At 40.5% G+C, this 22,808-nt stretch overlaps 2 protein-coding genes across 9 annotated transcripts in view; both read left to right on the forward strand.

The window, feature by feature from the left end:
- kif1aa (kinesin family member 1Aa) overlaps window positions 1-11,613 on the forward strand; it is a 34,882-nt gene extending 23,269 nt beyond the window's left edge. For 2 of the 3 annotated variants that reach the window (XM_053322809.1, XM_053322810.1), the window contains exons 28-46: window positions 298-460; window positions 571-661; window positions 752-870; window positions 959-1,014; window positions 2,416-2,524; window positions 2,688-2,754; window positions 2,872-2,956; window positions 3,052-3,157; window positions 8,631-8,745; window positions 8,848-8,981; window positions 9,079-9,140; window positions 9,222-9,367; window positions 9,857-10,045; window positions 10,178-10,249; window positions 10,408-10,529; window positions 10,741-10,887; window positions 10,989-11,181; window positions 11,274-11,392; window positions 11,480-11,613. In XM_053322809.1, coding sequence (XP_053178784.1) covers window positions 298-460; window positions 571-661; window positions 752-870; window positions 959-1,014; window positions 2,416-2,524; window positions 2,688-2,754; window positions 2,872-2,956; window positions 3,052-3,157; window positions 8,631-8,745; window positions 8,848-8,981; window positions 9,079-9,140; window positions 9,222-9,367; window positions 9,857-10,045; window positions 10,178-10,249; window positions 10,408-10,529; window positions 10,741-10,887; window positions 10,989-11,181; window positions 11,274-11,392; window positions 11,480-11,522 — 2,138 coding nt within the window. In that variant the 3' untranslated portion in view covers window positions 11,523-11,613. Of the gene's footprint in view, window positions 1-297; window positions 461-570; window positions 662-751; window positions 871-958; window positions 1,015-2,415; window positions 2,525-2,687; window positions 2,755-2,871; window positions 2,957-3,051; window positions 3,158-6,151; window positions 6,179-8,630; window positions 8,746-8,847; window positions 8,982-9,078; window positions 9,141-9,221; window positions 9,368-9,856; window positions 10,046-10,177; window positions 10,250-10,407; window positions 10,530-10,740; window positions 10,888-10,988; window positions 11,182-11,273; window positions 11,393-11,479 lie in introns of all 3 variants that reach the window. The other variant, XM_053322811.1, reaches the window with a different exon arrangement.
- A 1,757-nt stretch (window positions 11,614-13,370) lies between these two features.
- Window positions 13,371-22,741, forward strand: scly (selenocysteine lyase). Of its 6 annotated transcripts, XM_053322560.1 has the most exons (16): window positions 13,408-13,470; window positions 15,015-15,070; window positions 15,166-15,211; window positions 15,420-15,495; window positions 17,333-17,428; window positions 18,183-18,292; window positions 18,451-18,551; window positions 18,662-18,839; window positions 18,993-19,120; window positions 19,857-20,012; window positions 20,092-20,198; window positions 20,317-20,353; window positions 20,809-20,892; window positions 21,727-21,826; window positions 21,995-22,070; window positions 22,167-22,740. In XM_053322560.1, the coding sequence occupies exons 5-16, from the start codon at window positions 17,340-17,342 to the stop codon at window positions 22,318-22,320; spliced, it is 1,320 nt and encodes a 439-aa protein (XP_053178535.1). In that variant the 5' UTR covers window positions 13,408-13,470; window positions 15,015-15,070; window positions 15,166-15,211; window positions 15,420-15,495; window positions 17,333-17,339; the 3' UTR covers window positions 22,321-22,740. The 6 variants fall into 6 exon arrangements, with proteins under 6 accessions (XP_053178534.1, XP_053178536.1, XP_053178535.1 ...); XM_053322564.1 differs by lacking the exon at window positions 15,420-15,495 and having other exon boundaries at window positions 22,167-22,741; XM_053322561.1 differs by lacking the exons at window positions 15,015-15,070; window positions 15,166-15,211 and having other exon boundaries at window positions 13,392-13,470.
- Window positions 22,742-22,808: the final 67 nt, after the last annotated feature.

Raw genomic sequence — 22,808 nt, forward strand, 5'->3', positions numbered from 1 at the left:
GAATGGATGCATGTTTTGAGTGTTTGGGTGTGTGTGGTGTCTGGCAGACCCAGCTACTAAACTCATGCCAGACTGATCGTGCGTGACAGACTCATGATGGAATCGGCTGTGAAGGATTCGGGGCCGGGAGGAGGAGGTGAGGCCGATTCTCAAGCCGGTGCCCCGAATCCTCGCCAAACCTCATCCATCCACGAACACAACCGAGCGCGCTGACAGCGGCAAACAGCTCGATTGGCCGGCTACCTGGAATGCAAGCCGCAACCTGTGTCTGATTTTCATTTTTTGCGTTCCTCACAGCTGGTGCGGATGAAGTGGAGAATCCACTGAAGGCCAATGTAGACGGCCAGCTCGACACAACTCTGGAGCACCTCAGGATTGGGAATGTGTTTACCTTCAGGGTGACGGTCCTGCAGGCTTCCAGCATCTCTGCAGAATATGCTGACATTTTCTGCCAGTTCAAGTAAGCATTTCAACCGACGTGTTTTCATTGTACACCATTACTTCCATGACTTCTATTTACAGTTTCACATCAAAATGTTTTAAATGTTTTGCTGTTTTGATTGATTCCAGCTTCATCCACCGCCATGATGAGGCCTTCTCTACTGAACCCCTAAAAAACACAGGCCGTGGCCCCCCTCTCGGCTTTTACCACGTGCAGAATGTAAGAATTATCAGCACAAATCGTGTCCAATGATGTGTTGGATTCTGTTTTAATAGGCCAAATACTCAAACCAACTATGTGTTTTTATAGATTGCTGTTGAGGTTACAAAATCCTTTGTGGACTACATCAAGACACAGCCAATTGTGTTTGAGGTGTTTGGACACTACCAGAAACAGCCTTTCCTTCCACTCTGTAAAGATGTCATGAGGTACTTTAGAGCCTATGAAATCTGCCAAGGCATTGGCATCGTTGTGTTTTCATAAAATAACACTATGTATCGTTACTTTTTTAACCAGTCCATTGCGCCCTTGCAGAAGACAGTTCCCAAGAGTGATGCCTCTGTCCAAACCAGGTAAATACACTCCTCTTCCTCCTCTTTCCACCATTAATTTATGTTGCACAGTCTTTGTATTAGTCTCCCTGCAAGTCATGTCATCTTAGCTTCATGTTGTTGGGTGTGAGCAGTGGACTCTGACGCCTCATCGGACCAGGAGAAATCACTGGAGCTGATCCGATACCTGGTCCCAGATGTGTTCAATGGGGCACTTGTGGACTCGCTGTCATGCCACGCTCTGTCTGCCGCTGGCTTGGCCGCTTCCTTCATACTGGAAGCAAATGAGCGAGCTCAGCTGCCGGCCCCACCCACCTCTATCTGTTCAGTTATTAAAGCTCAGAAGCCGGGTTGGTTCCTTGATGTCAGATCCAAGAGAATCCTGTGACTGAAAGCCTTTTTTATATCAAGTGTTTATCTCGGTGTGACTTACTCCAAAGCCAAGAGTCACCGTAGAATGTATTAAACATTAATTTAAAGGATGCAAAGTATTACTTGGCACAGTTATAAAGTTTTACAGAAATGTAACACTGAAGCCCTTTCAGCTGCAGGGTCAATGCTCTGTAACTGACCATGTGGAGGTAGAGTGTCACAAAAAATATTCAGTGTCTTTCAAGCCTACAAACCTTTTGTTTTGGATTATATTACAGTTTTAATTGATATAAAAGGGAGCTTTTCTGTGTCAGGATTCTGTAGTTGGATCGGCTGTCTGGTGTCTGTGTTCACTGTCGACCTGCGTGGTGGATTCTCCCTGCAGTTCCCTCTTTGAGCTCCTCTTGAATTGGATCAGTGTGCCTTTCTGCTGCAGTAGCGGTGTCTCAGATGGGAATGATAACTTATACTGCACATTATACCTTATATTTTATACATTTATGACATTTTTTACAGTCACATACTATCTATTATATTTCTGTTTCTGCATGTGTTTGTTTGTTTTGAACACTCCGTCTGAACTCTGAACTCCTTTTGGGGAACTACCTTAAATTGCCAAACTTAACCAGCTGTACTGTTTTCAGGGTACACATAGTCAGACTACACTTAACTATTTACACAAAACAACTAAACATTGATACTGTAAAAGGAGTCTGAAAATGCTTTTCCTCATGCATAGAATGTTTAATTTGCTAGCACAAAGGCTGCCTTGTGCAGCAAGAAGCCACCCAAGAAATTGTATTGGTGTTCTCCTTTAAGAGAGGACTGCAGAGTTGTTTATAAACCTGCTGATGGAAAGGAGCTCCCTCTACAGGACTGAATGGTTGCTCTCTGCCCCTGCATCACTGATTTCCTCTCTTCTTCCCTTTCTCTTTCCTCTGTAGGTGTTAGAGCTGTTGTCAGCTACCTGCTGTTAGCCACTAGTCTCCTCCGTGCTCACGCTCGCCCTGTCTTCCTGTATAACCCTCTCTACCTCCTTTTTCAACACAGTACCTGCCACCAAGCTGACAACCATGACCCGCCCACAGGCAGGACCCTGCCACTGCAAATATGATCTCATGGTATTCTTTGAGATCTGCGAGCTAGAGGCCAATGGAGAGTGAGTATCCCATGTCACCTCTCACCAGGCATCCAGCACAGTAGTTCATTTTCACTCAGCAGATGATGGGGATGATTTGACTGAGCTTTCCATGAAATGAGATATTTAAGAAATAAGTATGATGGTCCTTTTCTGAAGCCTGTTCTCATGTGTGTCTTCCCAGCTACATCCCCGCAGTGGTGGACCACAGAGGAGGAATGCCTTGCCATGGCACATTCCTACTGCACCAGGTACGTCAATCACACTGTGAGCAAATATAATAGTTTGAATATTTTAAATGGAATCAAATATAACCACATCTCTCTATCTGTCTTTGTTTTCTGCCTGTTTTTTATTGAACTCAACAGGGCCTCCAGAGGAGAATCACTGTCACCATTGTGCATGAGTCCGGAGGTGACATGGAATGGAAAGAAGTCCGTGAACTTGTTGTGGGTACGTTTGGTTTCCAGGGAAAATGAAACATTGCACCAACAATGGCACTGCATTGTATATGATCTTCTCTCACTGAGACATTTGTGCTTTCCCAGGACGCCTCCGCAACACCCCCGAATCTGATGAGACCATCATTGACCCCAATATTCTCTCTCTCAACATCTTGTCTGCTGGGTATGTCAGACCCATGCAAGATGACAGGTACGTACAAGTGTGAACATCAGCTTTCCAACAGCAAGATCTATGCAAACGATGCATCTTTTGTATGTTGCATTAGCTTGGCGAATTCCAAATCAGAAATATTTGTGACCACTGAAATATTTGTTTATGCGAAGGTCGTGGCAGCTCGGCTGAACTTAGAAACCACTCTATATCAACAAGTCTTATCTGAAGACCTCACTTTGTTACTACAGTGGCAGCTCCTGCACTGGAACACGGCACACGGGCAAATGCATGGCATAGGGAATCAGCTGTACTTGTCAGAAAACAAGCATGGCAGAAGAGGCACAACTTGAATGTTATAACAAACTACAGCAAGCTCTTTTGTGTTGTATCTTTATTACTGTGTCTGCATGAATCTTAGCTGTTCTCTTTCTAATTGTAGGAGGTCACACGTGAGCACAGTGAATCAGATACCTTTGAGTTATTTAAGAGAAGCTTTTTAAACTCAAACGTGCCACATCAGCAATGATGAATTCACTTCAGTCCATGCTGGCTGTGCGACCCTCCTTGGTGTAAATCTGTGCCTCCGTTGTTTTATTGTCACCATTGCACCTACATGTTTCATTCCACCCCGTTAATCACCTCACCTCTAACCCGTCTCATCTCTCAACCATGGTTAGATCTATTAACCCCAGTACTGACCTGCTTATAGACTTAAAGAACCATGACACTAATATTTACATCATTTTATTGTATTTCACTGCTGTACAAATAAACTTTCATCAAATAATGCTGTAGCATTGCAATAGGGAATAAAAATGCATGTCTATCCAGTAGCATGTATCACTGCAAGTAGTGTAAAATCACTAACAAAGTGGACCTATCTAGATTTAGACCCAATATGATGTCATACATTGGACATTTCATCATTTCTTTATTTAAATCTGTGATTAACTCTTGATATATAAGAATCACTGACTGTAGATAACAACGAATAGTATCTCTGTTAATAATGTACTAACATGTCTGATGTCCTATTTGAAGCCCTAAAAACTGTGTTTTTGGATGTGCTGTATGATCCTGGTTGTCCTAATGCAGCCTATTTTGAGTAGAGTAAAAGCAAGGAGAATATGCAGCCTGAATAATCTCACAATTGCAGGACATAACAGCCCAACAGAATAATGTCAGTGCTTATATCATACTGAAATTTACACTTTGTTTTTAATGACATCATAGAATTCACCATAGGATTAAAGTTAGTAGAAATGATATAGCTCCTTGTGACTGTGACATCTTGTAATAAACAAATATTTACTGTTTTTTTTTGCCAACAAAATCAATTTTTCCACAATGTGTAATGCTTAAAGGGGACTTATTTTGCCTTTTCTCATTTCCACTCATTTTTATAATGTTACAATGTCAGATGTTCATATTAAATGCGACCAAAGTGTTAAATAATGAGGTCAACATATGTAGTACGTGATCTCTGTGAGCAGTTAGCACCGGCTTCAGACCGATTCAAATGCTCTGTTTCCAACAGTTTTTTCTACTTTCAGCCCAAGCTGATGTCAGCTTGTGACAGATTTCTTTACATGGTCATTTGATCCACACAGAGTGTGCAAGTTCACGCCACTCCACAAACATTATGGCCTTTTTCCATTGTTTTGAGGGTAGTCAAGTGAGTCAAAACTTGGGTTGAGCTAGCACACTGTGAGTGTTTTTCTATTACATAGCAGGGCAAAGTAAAAAAAGAAATTTACCTGTTGGAGGTGTGCTGGTCTTCTGCAGCTCTTCATCAAACATCATCATCACTGTAGCTGTTTCTGCTTGTACTGTAACTCCCAGCATTATTTCTAACCAATCCATGGAACAAAGAGCTGCAGATGTCCCCATGTTGTTGTGTCGACCAATTTTTAGGGCTGCTAACAAAGCTCCACTAATTCGGTGAGGAACATGTTCTTTACAATAAAAGTCCCATTATTTAGTAATTTAAAAGCTTTTATTATGAGGCAGTAAAGCAGAAAATGTTTGGTTTGCAACAGCAGTAACTTAACTCTGATATGGCTGCCTCTCAACAAGCTTCCACAGAGCTGGCCAATCAGAAAAAAGCTGGCTCATCAGGAGGGGTCTTTAAAGAGACAAGAGCTAAGACTGCCTGTTGAGAGACAGAGGCTGAACTGAGGCGCTGCATAAATGGCCGGTGTAGGATACATTTTTTGAACTGTGAATCATACAAAGTCAAAAATTAAAAATATAAACTGGAAGTAAATAAATAGGTCCCCTTTAATGTTGTTCTGCAGACAGCCACTAGAGGGCAGCAGGTTTCTTTTAAAGCTTATGTGATATGTTATGAAAGTAGTATGTTTATTCAAGAAAAGCAGAAATTACTGGCATAGAAATCACTATTAACCCTTCACTGGTTTGTCCTCTAAAATCACTCACCTTGAACACAACTACTATACGGTGGCACAATAACACTGAAGTTATAGCATGTATCATACAGTATGTCTTCACAATATATTTCCAATGTAAATGATAATGTAAATTTTCAATGAATGTCCTTTGGTCAAACTGATCATATTACCAAAGTTAAATATATAAAAAATGTAAGCTATGTTGCTATTTAACTTATGATTTTATGACCATCTGTTTTTGGCTTATTGCTTAACCCCTCTGCTTTCCCAACCACTCTCCAAAAAGCCTAACAATACCAGCAACACCATCACCCAGACCCGGGTTTACTGAGTTTCAGTCTAAAGCAACCAAACGCTCCATGCAGTACTGTCCAGTGGCCCTGCTCAACCAGCCTTTCTTTGACCACGGTGCTGCAGCCCTAGGTTTTTTAACCCTCAGTGTTTGTGCTGATATGCCCTCGGTGGCCAATAATTGGGTTTGAGGGCTCAGCACCGTGTCAGGCTGTGGTCCAGCAAGGTTTCTGTGCAGACTGGCAGAGACTAACATCGAGGTATATATGGATGCTAACATTTTTCTCCCTCCAGTCCACTAACGGAATGTTGTTTTTTGCTTTCGCAGACAGTTTCTTGATTCGGACATGCCTAGGTATATTATTTTGCCTCTCTTCTCATGCTCTTAAGTTACAAAAACACCTCATCTTTCAAACGTCCTCTACACCCTGTCATTCCTAGTCAGCCTCTAGTGATTTCGTTTCCCCTCTCTCCTACTACTGTATGCCATTACCGTCAGCTCTTCATCTGTGCCTCTTTGTTTTCCCCCCCTCATGTGAAGTGAGGGATGTGGTTCTGCATGTCCCCGCTTCTCTTGCTGCGCTGGGTGTTTGTTTGAGGCTGTTATCAGGCTGCAGTTTATGAAGGACAGGGTCTGCATGGCTCGCTTTGCTTCACGTGTCTCTGCTGGAGGTGTCGTGGGGCCAGTATAACACGGCAGTTACTGCAGGAACTGTCTTATAAAGGTTGAATGCAGAAAGAGTATAGAAAGTGGTCACATTGAGAAAAAAAAAGAAAGTGTTGCCAATATTGAACAAAAAGGTTTTCTCTGTACTCTTGTTGTTAATATTTAATTGTGTACACATGCTAATTTGTCCAACATGATTGTACTCCATATGAGTTACAGGGGTGGAAATGAAAGAAGTCATTGCAAGTAAGAGGTATTAGTACAACATGCCAGTAGTGGGTGGTAGTGATCCATTATTACAACGGTTCAACTGTCCTCCCACTTTCTTCTCTCCATGCTATTTATTATTTTCATACGCTTGGCTTTTACAGTGAAGCAATACTTTGACTCCATGGATACACTCTAGTTAATTACCTTTAATCCCAAGAGACATAGAGTATTTTTCAACACAGCTACAGAATATTAACGGGAACACTAGTCATCAAGTGCTGTAATATAGATCAAATCATTTACAGTACCCCTTCTGGCAGGCTATTTCAAATGTAGCAATTAAAATGCAATCCAGTGAACCATTACCTCAGCAGTAGCACTTTGCCCAAAATCGCTGCAATGTTGTGAATATTTTTAAATCTTGCTTGTACCACATTGAAACTCCTGCCAAAAACCCGAAACAAACGGTTCCTCACATGTCACGCCAGCGAGCATGACTTCAATCCTGGCTCCCGCAATTTTTTTAGGAGGTAGTAAAACGCAGAAAAGCACATGTCGGCGTAGCGCAAAGAGGAAATTGCTTCCTTGTAGTGTAAGCAAACAGGTTTCTACTACTGGGAAAGAAGTGTGCGCGAGTGCGTGTGTGTGTATGTGTGTGTGTGATGTGCGAATCCGTATGTGTTAACGCGCTTGCTAATTGTTAAAAAAAAAAACAGGCCATCTCTGCTGCTCAATATCCTCGAGTCTCCCAAGAGCAGCGAGTTCTCTTTACCACTCTACTCTCAGTACTGTTTGTTTTCTTCTGGGTGACACATTGTTCACTTTCCCACTTTCCCACAAGGTCACTTCAGTCCAAGGCCAGTGGGCCCAACATCTGAACCTCATGAAGAGTCCATTCAGCCTTGTTTTTATGGCTTACAGAAACATTTAGTTTCCCTTTACAATTCTTGCTCGGATTATCCTTTTTAGATTTAAGGCTGCAACCGGGCCGCGGGCCAGAATAATAACTGGTTTCAGTGTGTGATTATTTCCCCTTGAGGCAAAAAAAAAAAATGGGGGGGGGGGGGGGTTGGGGGTGTACATTAACGTATGGAGTAAATCAGAGGCCTAACAGAAAGCAGTATTGTTTTTGCTTGAGGAATGGTCATGTACTGTTATTTGACCTTTCCAACGGTAGAGCAGGATGAGAAGTCGATCGAGCGCCTTCCGCAGGATTTCTCAACCGTCTCTTACGGGTGAGCTTGTACCATCATAGCTGTGTTTACATAAGGCACAGATGAGATAACAGTGTGGAGGAAAAAAAAAAAAAAGACAAACACCATCCCAGCCACACAAAGCAAGCTCACAACCACAACATACTTTTCCTGACTCTCACTTCTTTTCCTTTTTTTTTTTTATTCTTTTGCCAATTTCTTCTTTCTCACAGCATTTCCTTGGGAGTTGACCATAGGTATTTCACAGCCCTATCCCTCATTTCATCTGGCTGTCTCTCACCCCCATCCCTCCTCTAGCCCCCACCCTCTCCTTTCCTTTTTTTCTATACTAATAGTCATCTCTGCTCTTTGCTTTTTTTTGGTGGTGTTTTGTACAAGGCAGAGCATCAACGTCAGCCTGTTGCATGCAAACAGATTTCATTTGTACTTTTGTTGCATTTAGAACTTTATAAATACTAACTGCAATGTTTAAATACTGCACAATGCAAATAATAGTAGTAATTTATTGTAATCCTAGTGTATCAATAGAAACTTTAGTGCACATCTTTCTGTATGTTAAGTAGTTTTGATTATTGAAGTAATATTTGGAATTTCAGTGTAGAATTTGTCTGCAGCATGAGTTCAGCTCTGACTGCTAATTAGTTTTGTTTTTTTGAGGTAGAAAGACTTAAACTTCGCCCTTTAATAAATTTTTCCGGCTTCTCGGACCACCTCAGGACCTTCTATCGCTTCGAGACTGCTTGGGACAGCTCCATGCACAACTCCCTGCTTCTTAACCGAGTCACTCCATACGGGGAGAAGATCTACATGACCCTCTCAGCCTACCTAGAGGTGCAGTACAGTGGCTGGATTCATGAGATAGTTGTGAGAGTATCAGAGGGGATATGTGAGTGGCTTTATGTCAGAAATCATTCCTGTTTTTATCAATCACAGATGGAGAACTGCACCCAGCCCGCAGTCATAACCAAAGATATCTGCATGGTGTTTTACTCCCGGGACACAAAGCTCTCAGCCTCACGCTCTATCCGCAACCTTTTTGGTACTGGAAGCCTGAGAGCGGCAGATGGGTGAGTTTTAAAATTTTAAAAGCATCAAAACATTACGCGGCTCCTGCATCCTCTCTGCTGATACTGAGCTGGGTTTTTTTTCTTCTTCTATTTGTAGAAATCGTGTCACAGGAGTTTATGAAGTGAGTCTGTGTCACCTGGCGGATGCAGGAAGCCCAGGTAAGAGTCAACACAATGTTATCATTTTACATTTAACTCACTTCTGGAACATTTTCTAATCCTGCACCCGTTCCAACCCAGGTATGCAGAGGAGGCGTAGGCGGGTGCTGGACACCTCAGTGGCCTATGTCCGTGGAGAGGAGAACCTGGCTGGGTGGAGGCCTCGCAGTGACAGCCTCATTCTGGACCACCAATGGGAGCTGGAGAAACTCAGTCTTCTTCAAGATGTGAGGAGCATAATTTACTTTTCTACTGCACACATTTACAGTTAACACATGAAGACAGATTAATGTGCCTCTCCAGCTCTATGACAACATGCCGTAATTTAATTATTTTATTTTTTCATAATTAATATTATGGAGGACAGGTGTAAACAAACACACACACAATCCTGCTGCTGTAAATACTTCCACACCAAATACACTTCATACTCCAGTTTGATAGACATTTGCTAAAACCAATTGGATTACCTTTTTATTGCTTAAAAATTAAATTACATATTTGTCTTTTTAAAGAGTTATATCTCCAGTACTAAATAATGGGCTGAGTGGCACAGACAGTGTAGAGAAAGGATGTTGACAGTAAGAAGAATACAGAATATTATTCTTTAATGGAAAGTCCTAGAAAGAAAAGATTATCATGGGATCAGATTTTAAATATAAGCAAGAGAAGGTGTCTGTGGTCAGTAATTGTGATGTTTTCCTCCACATTCACAGGTGGAGAAGACCAAACATTACCTCCTGCTGAGGGAGAAACTGGAGTCCACCCTGCTCATGGGACAGGAGGCCCTGCAGACCTGTGTCACTGACGATCTGAGTGAGACCCCTCAGCCCCCAGAGGTAGACCAGGAGGTCAGCTCCAGCTCCGAAATCACCACTGAGAGGCAGAGGGAGCTTGCTGCCAAGGTCAGCTGAATTACTCACTGAATACTGAACTTCAGCTTGACTTTTGTGTACCATCTACTTTATGTTGTTGCATGTGTACTTCTTGTATCTAAGAAGACATTTCATGGTCTTTTATCCTTTCTCTACACACAGTGTTTGCGGCTGCTCACTCACTCCTTCAACAGAGAGTACAGCCATGTGTGCATCAGCGCCAGTGAAAGCAAGGTAGTGTTTTAAAGACTCACATTTAAACTTACATATGAAGGAAAACAAAGGTTTTTGTTGAGGCAGCATACGTGTGTGTGTGTGTGTGTGTGTGTGTGTGTGTGTGTGTGTGTGTGTGTGTGTGTGTGTGTGTGTGTGTGTGTGTGTGTGTGTCACAGATCTCAGAGATGTCCGTCACAACACTGAGAGACTCCACTTCAATCACCGCTCTTAACACAATCACACCCTCTTCCACATGCCCTTCCCTGGTGGAGGGTTGCTATGGCAATGCTGATCTCAGGTCAGTCCTAAAACGTACCTGTCTGCTTATTGTTATGTATTAATTGTCATCATTAGTCGGCACCTCAGCCTTAGAATAAAACGATTGGTTGTAACATGATATGAAGCAGTAAGGATGGTAATGTAGCTGCTTGCTCATTCATTGCAAAGTACTTCAGTCACACAGTGTAAGGAGCTTTGCATAATATTATACTCTGCCTTCTGTACTGTAGACCTCCTACGCCTCGCTCTCGGGCTGTCAGCCCCGGTCCTGACACACAGCAGGCGGACGCAGACGGCAAAAAGTCCAACGGCGGAGTCTCTGAAGGCAAGCCTCAGACCCGCAGATATGTTCCTGATATCCAGGAGATTAGAGTCAGGTGAGTTTACTGCAGCAGCTGTAAAACAATTCATCACTCTGAGCCGTGGAAACATCTGTCCTAATCTCACATGTGGTAATATTTCGTCCGTTTCTCCATAGCCCCATTGTGTCCAAGAAGGGTTACTTGCATTTCTTGGAGCCACACACCAACGGATGGGTGAAGCGTTACGTAGTGGTGCGGCGGCCGTACGTCTACATCTACAACTCAGAGAGAGACACTGTGGAGCGGGCTATTCTCAATCTCTCCTCAGCCCAGGTTGAGTACAGCGAGGACCAGCAGGCAATGCTGAAGGTAGGTGTTTTTTTATCAAGCTTCCTGCTGCCTTATTGGTTAAAACATCAGACGTGTTATAAGAAGCTTTTTTTTTTATCCTTTCCCAACAGACCCCAAACACATTCGCCGTGTGTACAGAACATCGTGGAATATTGCTTCAAGCCAATAACGACAAGGACATGCATGACTGGCTGTACGCGTTTAATCCTCTCCTTGCCGGGACTATCAGGTAAAAACTCATTCGACAGCTCAATTTAAAAAGCACAGTTAAAAAACATTTTGATATTAACGCATTTTCTCTCCCACCACGTCTCAGGTCAAAGCTGTCGAGAAGACGAGCCGGACAGATGAGGATGTGAACAAATCTCAAGAGAGTTGAAAGACAAAACGAAAAAGACTTAAAGATGTAAATAGGTCCCTGTCCTTATCCCTCCTCCCCTTGTGCTGAGCCCCGTCCCCCCGTCCCGCCCCTCTCCCCCACCACCACAGTCACCAACAACCATCTTTACCCTGTACATCCTCAGTTTATCACTAGTGTCCTCAGCACCTAAAGAGCGCCCATTTTCGTGTCATGCCTTTGCTGCGGTGTGAGTCTCGTAGTCTTGAAGAGCCTCTTCAAAAAGCTGTCACTCTGTACTGTAACCGGAGTTTACTCATAGCTGGACGAACGACGAAAAAGTGGAGGAAGTAGCAACCGTTTTTCTTATCTCAGATTACATACGTATGGTAATGTACTGTAGTTGTTGTCAGTGACACATCAAGCCTTATACATTTACTCCTTAAAAATGCAGTGACATGTATCTTTACCCGAAGCTGCCATGTCAGCGAGGATCTCATTTGCTACATTTCGCATCAGTAAACAGACAAAAAAACAAGCAGAACCTTCTTCTACTCTACTCTACAGCTACGTATACAGTGTCTAAACTGGTTTGCATACAAACGTACAGCTAGAAAATACACGCGAAAAAAAAAAATTAAAAAAGAAGCGACAGTTAATGTATCTCTTTAAAAAAAATATTTCTCTTTTCTTTCCGGGTCAGGGAATCCTGACGTCGAGTTAATCTGCATCCTTAAAAAAAAGAAAAAAAACTTCTTAGAAACTTTAGCACACACAGCCTGGCAAGGGAATGGCATATCATCATAGACTTCATGTTCTTGTGGCATTTTGATAAATCTGTCCGTGTCTTCGCTACTCGTAGGAGCACTGAGGGTATCTACATTCACACGCTAAGTTAAGCAAACGCCATCGCATTAATCCTCCCGATCTTAATCTCATTCTCTACCTGAATTTTTATTTGTTTTAAAATGTGATATATTTAGATATTTAACAGCTTTTATTATTTATTTCTGCATGTATTTATTTACAAAGACATTTATATTTCTAAAGTAGTAGTACAGTGCAATTTCTGCACACTGCACTTTTTAATATGAGTTCCTTAAATGTTTTAATAATACGACCTCGTCCCCCGTGCAATTAATGCTATTTAAATAATTGAATAACTCAATGGTAAACATTGGCCGGTTTCTTTATGCTGAAGACTACTTGAATAATACTATCCCCCTGTAATATTAGGATAGTCACACACCTGACCCAACTTTGACCCGACTCACACACAGCTGGCAAAATGTTAGTTAGTTAAATATCATGGTGGTCTATCCATCCTCAGCTGCACAAAGCTACCTTGTAAAATGATCAAAAGTATAAACTGTTCCTCACAGTACAGAATTAGAAACTGGTTTTCTGAATGATATGTATATTGATTAAATGTAGTGCCTCTCTTTTCAATCATACTGTACAGTATGCCTCTGCACCAGTTGCTTTGAAACTACATCCTTCATGCTGCTATAATACTGTTCTGGAAATGTCTGCTGATCATATCATATCATATCATTTTTTCTGCTTTTCATCATCATCAGTTACATATTCAGACAAAAAAAGGGTTTCATTTATACTTCTTACATCTCTAATATGGCAGTTATTTGTCATATTGTATGGACTTTCCATAACACAGAGTATACCTGTTTACTCATACAAAAAATACTACTTTTAACATATTTCAGGATTAACATGTCAGCAAGCGTATGTCTGTATTTGTTAATCATGCTTTGAATGGTAAAAAAAAAAAATCAATGCTGTTGACTAAGTCAAAGTGCAAGCTGCCTTTTTTATCTCTTCAGCTGCATTTTTTTCACATTTAAAGTGACAATGAAACTGAATCAAGTTGAAGTTGCACTGGTGAGCATGCCTCAGGTCAGCCAGCCTAGAGAGCACACTCAGTGACTTCAATACGAGAATAACATCTCAAAGTAAGTGTTGCATAAGATTGCAAAGGTATTATTCTTTCTCTGTATCTAAATCACAATCTTGAATGTGGGATTGACTTGTGTCAGCAGTTCAATATGTCTTTGCTGCTCATGTAATCCAGACTAAATCTTCTACTACTCAAAGCCTACATATTTCCTGAGATTGGAAAGTATTCTGTGTTGTGGACATCTGTTAAAGCGATCTAGTCTAAACATATTACACCCTTACATATATGTGCAACTGACAGTAGTTGTGATTAATCAAACTGTTCTTATCTTTTGTTTGTCGTGTAACAAGAAGCTGATCAATGTTATGATCAAAAGTCAATCACAGACTTTTTTTGTGGCAGACTGCAGTTGTATTTTATCCAGCTATAGCATCACCGTTGAGGGAATACCCCGTCGTATTGCATCTTACACTGTCTCAAGCACTTCACTCATTTCTGTCTCATTTCCTTTAAAACCCGACCATTAAAAAAAAAAAACACCACATGTGAGCCCTCGAATGCTCCAGTCTGATCTCTATGTTGAGGTTATTCCTCTCGTTTTCATTGGGCCTTTTAAATGTGCATCACATGAGCCAACCAAAGTTTTGTTGGTCACAAAAGTCTCACACTGAATGTACAATGATATTTGAAAATACTTATTCTTCTGGAGTGTTTATGTTAACTTGTATTCTGGTCAAGTCTGGTTCCTTATTGATTGTAGGTAAGGTTATTATCAGGGAACCATATGGAGGTCGAAGGACATATCTGTAATAAATATGTCTACTGATGTGTGAAGGAGGGGTTAAGTCATTATGGCCCCGTTGAGCATTGCATCTTGTACAGAGTAATGCTGTAGGTTACCTTACTGTCACACTTTCACTCTTATTTCAACATCTACACCTTCACAATCATCCTGTGACAGCCTTCACAAAATCAACTTTTTCTAATCCCTCCGCTTTGAATGAACATCATTTACATTTTTGTGCTTCCACATCTAATCTTTTTTTTTTCTTCTTCGCACTTATCAAATTCCACCAGTATGTTTCTTTTTTTCTTCCGATTATTTTGCATTGTATATAAACATGATTGCTGTGAACAGTGTATCATAAAGTTGCACCCATTTACAAAATCTTAAATGGGCAGTAGTTCAGTCAGTGTCTCTGAGTGTTGGAGTTTAGCGTCAAATGTTTGTGTACACTAAACACATTGTCATATATGAAATAAACATGGAAATTATGCAACACAAAGTAATGGACTTGTCTTCTTTATAGAATACAGTTTCTGTGTCTGTATCATAACTAAATACATTAATTTGACTCACACATTTTATATATATATATATATATATATATGTGTGTATATATATATATATATATATATATGTGTATATATATATATATATATATACATACATACATACATACATACATACATACATATATATATATTGAAATGAGCTATATAGTTGAAATAAAGTATAACTATGTTTTATTGTAGTGAAACTTACTGAAAAGTCACATAATACTCAAAAAAGTTGAAATATAAATGTTTGTATTGCAGCTTCCTGCTTGTTGCCATGACAGCAGGATTTAGGGTTGCCATGTCGGCATATCAAGGTAATTTTGGTACTGTTTAAACAATATATTTCTACCTTACTGTAAGTCTTCTAAATGTTTATCTCTACCCAAGCTTAATTCAAACAATCTTTCAGACTCTGGCCTGACATAAATCATAACTTTCGTGGCTCTTCAAACCAGGTCGGTAACAGTTTATACTTAATATTTAGCGTTTTCATGCAGGGCGTTGTAAATACTGAACGGCCTCTGCTCATATAACGTTATATAAATTACTATATATGAACAGAGGTCTAATAACACTCTGTATCAAAAGAACACACGACTACTGTTCTCCCTGTATTGTTTTGGGCCGTTTTTGAAACCTTTAATTGCGTGTTTCCTTATTCAGACGTGGCAACCCAGTAGAGCAGCGCTAGCTAGCAGATGATTGACACACTCAGGATATCTTCGCATCACTTCACAAGGTCAGACACAACGCCAAAGAAATTCACTGTGTCGTCTCATATTAAAGGGAACTTATTTGACTCATAATTAAAGCTATAAGCGGATACATTTTAGCGAAATGTGATTTTGTCAGCGTTATAGTACAGTAGTAGCTAGCTCCAGCTAAAGTTAATATTACACAGCTGCTGACTGAATATGAAACTCCGTCACTAACGTCAAGTGCGGAGACAGTTGTATCTATGAGAGACTATTTGGTCACAGGTTGGTCTCAGTTTTACAGTTGAGAGACAGTTTTAAGTTTCCTTTTGTTTCTGGATAAACTGTGTAAGCATGTTTAGTACCAGGAAGCTATCTGATAGCTGCTGACAGCGTGGATATTAGAGACTGGACACTATTGATCACGTCAAAGCTAATTGCTTCGAGTGAGTGTAACGAGATACTCAGTCCGCATCATTTACGCTATTAATTAATACTATCTATGCTATTTAGTAATACTATTTACGCTATTAATGACGACAATTACACGATGCTGTCTAATTCGAAACATAAACACAGAAATTTAGCAGCTGTTTCTTGGTGTTTTCAGTGTATATATTTGTGAAAACACATAAAACAATAACTACTGGGTTTTCATTGTGGATTTTTCATTCTTAACAAATAGAATAAAGCTTTCATAAATCTAAAGCTGTATTTTTAATGAGCCTCTTGAGTCTTAAGTATAATGCATTTTGATCTGGACCTGGTCTAATGTGGTCTGGATGGAGAAATATAGGTGAAATCGGCCTTTTTGTGTTTTAATATGAGCATAATAAAGGTTCCATAATCTGATAGTGGGTTTAAACACTCTTTCATAATTGTAAGTGGTGAAAAAACAGAATTGCTAAATATCATTATCTATGTCAGGTTCCCTATTATAGTATGGTATAGTACATGGGAGATTTCCATTGCTGTGATTATAAAGCAGGTCTACATGCTGTATAAATACTGTGAAACTATTAACAAGCTCAGTCTACAGAGAAACGCACACAACCTGCAATCAGTAACTGTGCCTTTAAACAGTTTGGACTCTGTAAAGCTGTGATGTCACAACTGTGAGCTCAGCATTTTCTCTACCATTCACTTGGAGGGGCAGCACATCCCCCCCCCCCCCCCCCCCCAAGGGGAACAACATATGTTTATTTAAGTTTTTTTGTTAACTAATTTATGTTCGCTTGTTCCATTTCAACTCAGTGTGAGAATCTCTACTGTGTCATTTATGGTCAAGCTGGTTTCTTTTCTCTGCTCTACTCTCTGTGTTTTACCGAGGGTGGGGTTCAGCCATTACACTCACACACACGCATACACAGAGGGGAGCAGTGGCAGTAGTGGAGGAAACGTTGTGCAGTAGATACATGTTAAGACGCAAATTGGTCATTACACAGAGGTTAGATAATATTATCCTCAGCAGTGGCCATCACAATTTACTGGTGAGTTTTACCTATAGTTGCTGTAGAAGGCTACAATCCCTTAACTGTGGTTGGCCTGTGTGCATCATTCAGACAACAGTCTGCCAATCAGAAGAGACACAAAGCAGCCTGGTCTTATTAGAGCTCCAGAGAGAAGCTTAAGAGAGGAGACGTAAAACTTTATTGAAATTCACAAAAAATATCTTCTTATGGATATCAAGGCTCTGAATAAAACAGTGAAAAAGTGTAAAATATGGGACCTTCAACACTGAATCAGAAGCTGTGAATTGTCATAAATATGGCGTAGACAGCTGACAGTGGAATTGCTTCATCATGATTTTACCTTCAGCTACACAGTTTATTCTGCTGTTCAACTATTGATACACAAAACTAAGATTCTTGTTTTTCTTAGGTGAGTTATGGCAAATCAGTATGATGATGTCGCCTTGATAAAGGGTCACACCTTCACTGGACACACCCTCCATCATTCAGACATGGATCTGGACAGGTAAGAAGTTTTTAACCAGGTTGGTAACATGGTGTTAGTCAGGTATTCACTGCCATTTAAATTCGTTAATGTATTATGAAATACTGTAGTTGTGTGCACATACAGAAAACCTCATTGAGACAGGTGCTGGATACAAAGAATAATTCAATTAGTTAGGTGATTGTTTTATTTAATATTAATGGATTGAAATTGTGCATAATATCTGATCTCTCATATTAACATGTATTCTTTATACACATGCAAACGTGATTAGATTATTGTGATGTCACTGGTCATTTGACTGTACATATGTCTCATATCCTTAGTATTTGCCTGAAGGATAATAACTTTATTTATATAGCACTTTTCAAAACAATGGTACAAAGTGCTTTCCATAAAATTAAGTAAAACATCAAGATTATAAAACATCATATCACAAAACAGTAAAACCAACAATGGACAAAACCATGGAATCGAGATAAAATAAAGACTTAAAAACAACTAAAACATTTTTTTAAAGGATACATTTAATAAAAAAAATAGGGATAAATTGAAAAGTGATTTAAAAGATAAAACCGATTCTGTTTGATACTCAGGCAGCAAGTTCCACAACTGAGGGGCCTGGACAGAAAAAGCCCCGGTCCCTCTCAGTAGAGGAAGACCTGTAGTTGGTTGAAACATCATAAGTAAAGTAAAGGAAGCTGTGATTTAGTGTGTGTGTTAACATATAGGCTTAACATAATACATTCTCTTTAATGCACTTTATGTAATACAGAATCTACATGGACTATAATGCTACTACGCCTCTGGAGCCAGAAGTAATTCAGGCGATTACTGAAGCCCTGCAGGATGCCTGGGGAAACCCAAGCAGCAACTACATAGCAGGTAAAGAATACATCCTAATGTTAATGTTATTCACTTATTTAACTACTACAAGTTTTTTTGTTTTTTCATGGCCCTTTTACCTTTTCAACAGAATGGCCACATAATAATGTTGCATCTCAGCATCCTGACATGCCTTTTTATACATCACATGTTTCTAGGTGTCAAAGCCAAGACTATCATTACTCAGTCCAGAGAGAATGTGGCAAGAATGGTTGGAGGTAAAGCAGAGGACATCATTTTCTCCTCAGGTGGAACAGAGGTAACAGCGTTAATCTCACCACTCTGCTGTGTTTGATAAGTCTAATATCTGAAAATAATAATACTACAGCGGCTGCGTCAGGGTTTCACAGCAGGCTTACCCTCTTTCAGGCTAATAACCTGGTGCTCCACACTGCTGTAGAGCACTTCAGGAGGAACTGCAGAGCTGCAGAGCAAGATGACGGCCGCCAGAATGGAAGCAACGGCCTTCCTCACATCATCACCTCTAATGTGGAACACGACTCCGTCAAACTAGCAGCTGAGCACCTACAGAGGGACGGCAAGGCAGGTAGGAGAAAGTCCTGGTTAGCTTTATTCAGATTAATACCACTAAACGAATTATATCTTTATTTAATAACAACTAACAGAAATAGCTTCCTTACATTTTCTCTCTTTCCTGACTTGATTGTTATCTCAATGACCGACTATGTTTTCGTTACAGATGTGACTTATGTGCCTGTGTCTAAGGTGACAGCCCGTGTGGAGGTGGAAGATATCATCGCAGCTGTGCGTCCCAACACTTGTCTCATCTCCATCATGCTGGCCAACAATGAGACAGGAGTCATCATGGTAAGAAACCGAAGCTCAGAAAACCTAGAAGTCCATATTCATAACAGTACTATGTTTTCATCTAGCCAAAAGATAAAGGTAGGCCCATTTCTATGCTGTCATCACTTCCTCGTAGTTACACAACAGTAGCTGATAGATCCCTCCTGTGGGGGAAATATTAGTATTCCCCGGGTCATTCTCTGGTCATTTTCTATCCTGGGAGCAGTGGGTCATGACCTGTCTCTCTGAGCGCTCCATTTCTGTCTCCTGAGGTTAACTGGGGTAAGCAGCTGTCTCGAAGGCTGGCTGTGTCCTAAGGTAGCCAAAGTCAGGTGGAGATGTATACAGACTATGTGACTTCAGTTAAAGTTAGTCAGCAAGGTGTCTTGTATATAATTTAACTGCCAGTAGAGGTAAAGATGTGTGAAGAATAACCTTATTTGGAGGTAGTAAAGGTTGGTGAAAGGTTTGAACAGTGTTTTCCAGAAGTAGACAGCAGAATTGAGGGGCATTGCACAGTGTTTCACTCTGTTCTCCCGGGCCGAGCTTCAATAAATGTTCTTGTGTAACACATCCTGGTCTCCTGACAAGTTCTTCACTTTGGGTTAACCTGCTCCAGCAATCTCTTAACACCTCCTTGTATTTCATATCAAATGTGGATCTTTAACTGCAATTCTAAGTTTACGAAAATAGTAGATTTTTATAAAAGTAGCTCTGTCTATGGTCACTGTGTACTGAAACATATTCCTCCTGTCAGCCAGTCCAAGAGATTTGCCAGAGAATAAAGTGTCTCAACAAGCAGCATCATCGGCTCAGGATCCTGCTCCACACTGATGCTGCCCAGGCTCTGGGGAAAATCCGAGTAGATGCCTGTGAGCTTGGAGTGGATTACCTTACCATAGTAGGACACAAGGTCAGGAATCCGCCGTATAAAACATTTTGATTTAGCTTCAGAGCGGAGATGTTATTGAAAGCTTTTGTTGTGTTTTTAGTTTTATGCCCCTAGGATCGGCGCTTTGTACGTGAACAGCCCTGGAACGAAAACGCCATTGTATCCCATGCTGTTTGGTGGAGGGCAGGAGAGGAACTTCAGGCCAGGGTAATGATCTACAACGTCATCAATGAAATATCAAGTATGCACAAAATAGTCACCAATATCAGAGAGCTGCAGATCTATATATATATGAGTCTAATTGATGTCTTTCTGACTGTTGCAGCACTGAAAACACGCCAATGATCGCTGGTCTGGGAAAGGTATGTTTCCTTAATTTAACCTTTAAAATGACATACTGATTTTTTAGAGTCAATATAGAAAATCCAATTTCACTCATTTCAATGTCCCCTTCACACTCTTAAAGATTAAAAAAATCTATGTGAAGCACACAATGTTTGATAAATGATGGTATGTGATCATGTGGGTGGAAATAGCAGAAAATCTTTGTAGGTTTTCACATACTGGTTCAGTCATCTATACAGACCTGAAGACAGAACTGATACTGTACATTGTATTTTTGGAATTATGAAAGAACATTGCTTATCGACCATTTTTCTTTCTCATCAATAACCAGATGTGGTAATGAGTAACCACTTTTTAGTCTTCCCAAATGCGTTTAAAGAAAACTGAAATTGATATTTCTTCTTTATTTAGATAACCAACATGTCTGCAGTATGCTGCTGTTACAGTTATTGATGTGTTATGTGTCTGTTAGGCTGCAGAACTGGTGACCACCAATCTGTTACATTATGAGAGTCATATGCGAAGTATCAGACTGTACTTGGAAGAACGACTGCAGGTAAGTTCGATTCTAATTAGACCGTGATTTTGATAGTTGCAAATGGTGATGGTATTAGTTTACTATGTAATTAAGTGATTGTGTTTTTTATTCTTTGACTTAAAGATTCTCCTGATACTTGTTTCCCATACATTATAAAAAGTCCTCATTAAACAACCACATAGGTTGATGGTACCTGTACTGTTGAACGACCCATTGGAGGGTAATATGCCACCTTCCAAAACTGTTGGAAATCACTGTTACAAACTAATGATGAATTATGATGTGACAGCACTGTGGTTAAGGTCTGGTTAGTAGGGATGTAAATCACAAATTTCATCACGATATGATATTATATTGCTTCAATGGACAACGATTAGATTTTTGGTGATATCACAGTCTGTCACAATATAATTTCGATTCGATTCGACTCAGGAGCCAGCTATCTATATACAACACTTGGTTAAAGCTAGAAAAAGACCATGGTTTGCCCCTAAAATGTTGATTTGAAAAGTTGGGCAACGGTTGTTGTCATTGCAGTTTTTTAAAAAACGTCCTGACTCACGGTTGGACGCAGGAAGAGAACAGTGCTCTCATGTAACTAAATCCATTTTTTTCCATCCAACTATCTAGCCCATACATCCAACCTGCCTCAAGTCATCATATATATACGCCATCTGAGCTGCATTACTTCTCCTGGTTATAATTACTATGGCCACTAGATGGCATCTGTCACTGAAACGTAACTATTAGTCGTTTATGGCGCTCGAATTTACGACAATTACAACATTTTTTCTTGGGAGGACAGGCTCACACATTCAGTACATCACTCATCACTGTGTTTTTCTTTTTCAGGCTGTTTTTAAAGACAGGATCCACTTCAACAGCCGTTACCCCGGCTCTGATAACCTTCCCAACACATGTAACGTGTCCATTCTGGGCCCAACATTACAAGGTGATCTCATGACTCCTGCATCCCTGCCCTTTGTGCATTAGGGCCTGCCACTCCAAATGGTGTCCTCTAACCCCACACTAATGTTTCTCAGAGGCAGTTCACGACCTGCATGGGGCTATTTGTAAACTACAAAGGCTCTGAATGATTAATCTCTCTCTCCCGCTTTAGGCTGGAGGGTATTGTCCAACTGTAATCGGCTGTTGGCCAGCGTTGGAGCCGCCTGCCACTCAGATAGTGGAAACAGGTAAAAGAGTGCCCCTTTCACCTGTTACGTCTTTGTTCATACCCCATGGCCACAGTTACATAACTACCCCGCGCTATGCTGTGTCTTTTCCGACAGGCCCTCCCACATCCTTCTGAACTGCGGGGTCCCCACAGAGGTGGCAGCCAATGCCTTAAGGTTGAGTGTGGGCAGGGGGACATCCAAAGCAGATGTGGATGCAGCTGTGGAGGATCTGAGGGACACCGTGCGACTGCTGGAGAAAACGGACTGACAGCCTTCATGTGCTTAAACCACAGTTATCCATCAGGTCAAATCAGGATGTACAGAATCAGGAATGCATCATCTGTGTTTATTCTTACATGAACTGATCATGTAAAATTGATGAAATATTTAATATTAAATTAAGTTAAATTAATTAATAAAAGGGAACTGGAAGTCACTCAGGGGATAATGTTATGGATGAGATGAATATACTCAGCTTCCATCATGTCATGTGAGTAGCTAATCGGCTAATTGACTCTTCTGGAGTGTTATTGAAATAAAATATTTACATACAACTTTAATGATTTTTTTTTCACTTAAAATAATCAACCATGAGATTTCTCACACAGAGTTTAACCTCGCGAGTTCATCACCCGTTAGTCGACCCCAATGAGATGAATTTTTAAAATAGTTGTAAAAAATAACGCTCATTGTAATCCACCGTGCCTTGGCGCCGACTTCTCCCATTACTTAAGTTTCCGTGCCGCCTCGGCTCCC

This window comes from Scomber japonicus, chromosome 7, assembly GCF_027409825.1.
Source record: "Scomber japonicus isolate fScoJap1 chromosome 7, fScoJap1.pri, whole genome shotgun sequence".
In the NCBI taxonomy this organism is placed as follows: Eukaryota; Metazoa; Chordata; class Actinopteri; order Scombriformes; family Scombridae; genus Scomber; species Scomber japonicus.

Bases quoted from the DNA above. Each gene is read 5' to 3' on its own strand.
- scly (XM_053322559.1), top strand. From the start codon at position 17,340: ATGGCAAATCAGTATGATGATGTCGCCTTGATAAAGGGTCACACCTTC. The intron at 20,199-20,316 runs GTAATGATCTAC...TGACTGTTGCAG, and splicing joins GAGAGGAACTTCAGGCCAGG to CACTGAAAACACGCCAATGA. The intron at 20,354-20,808 runs GTATGTTTCCTT...TGTGTCTGTTAG, and splicing joins TGATCGCTGGTCTGGGAAAG to GCTGCAGAACTGGTGACCAC.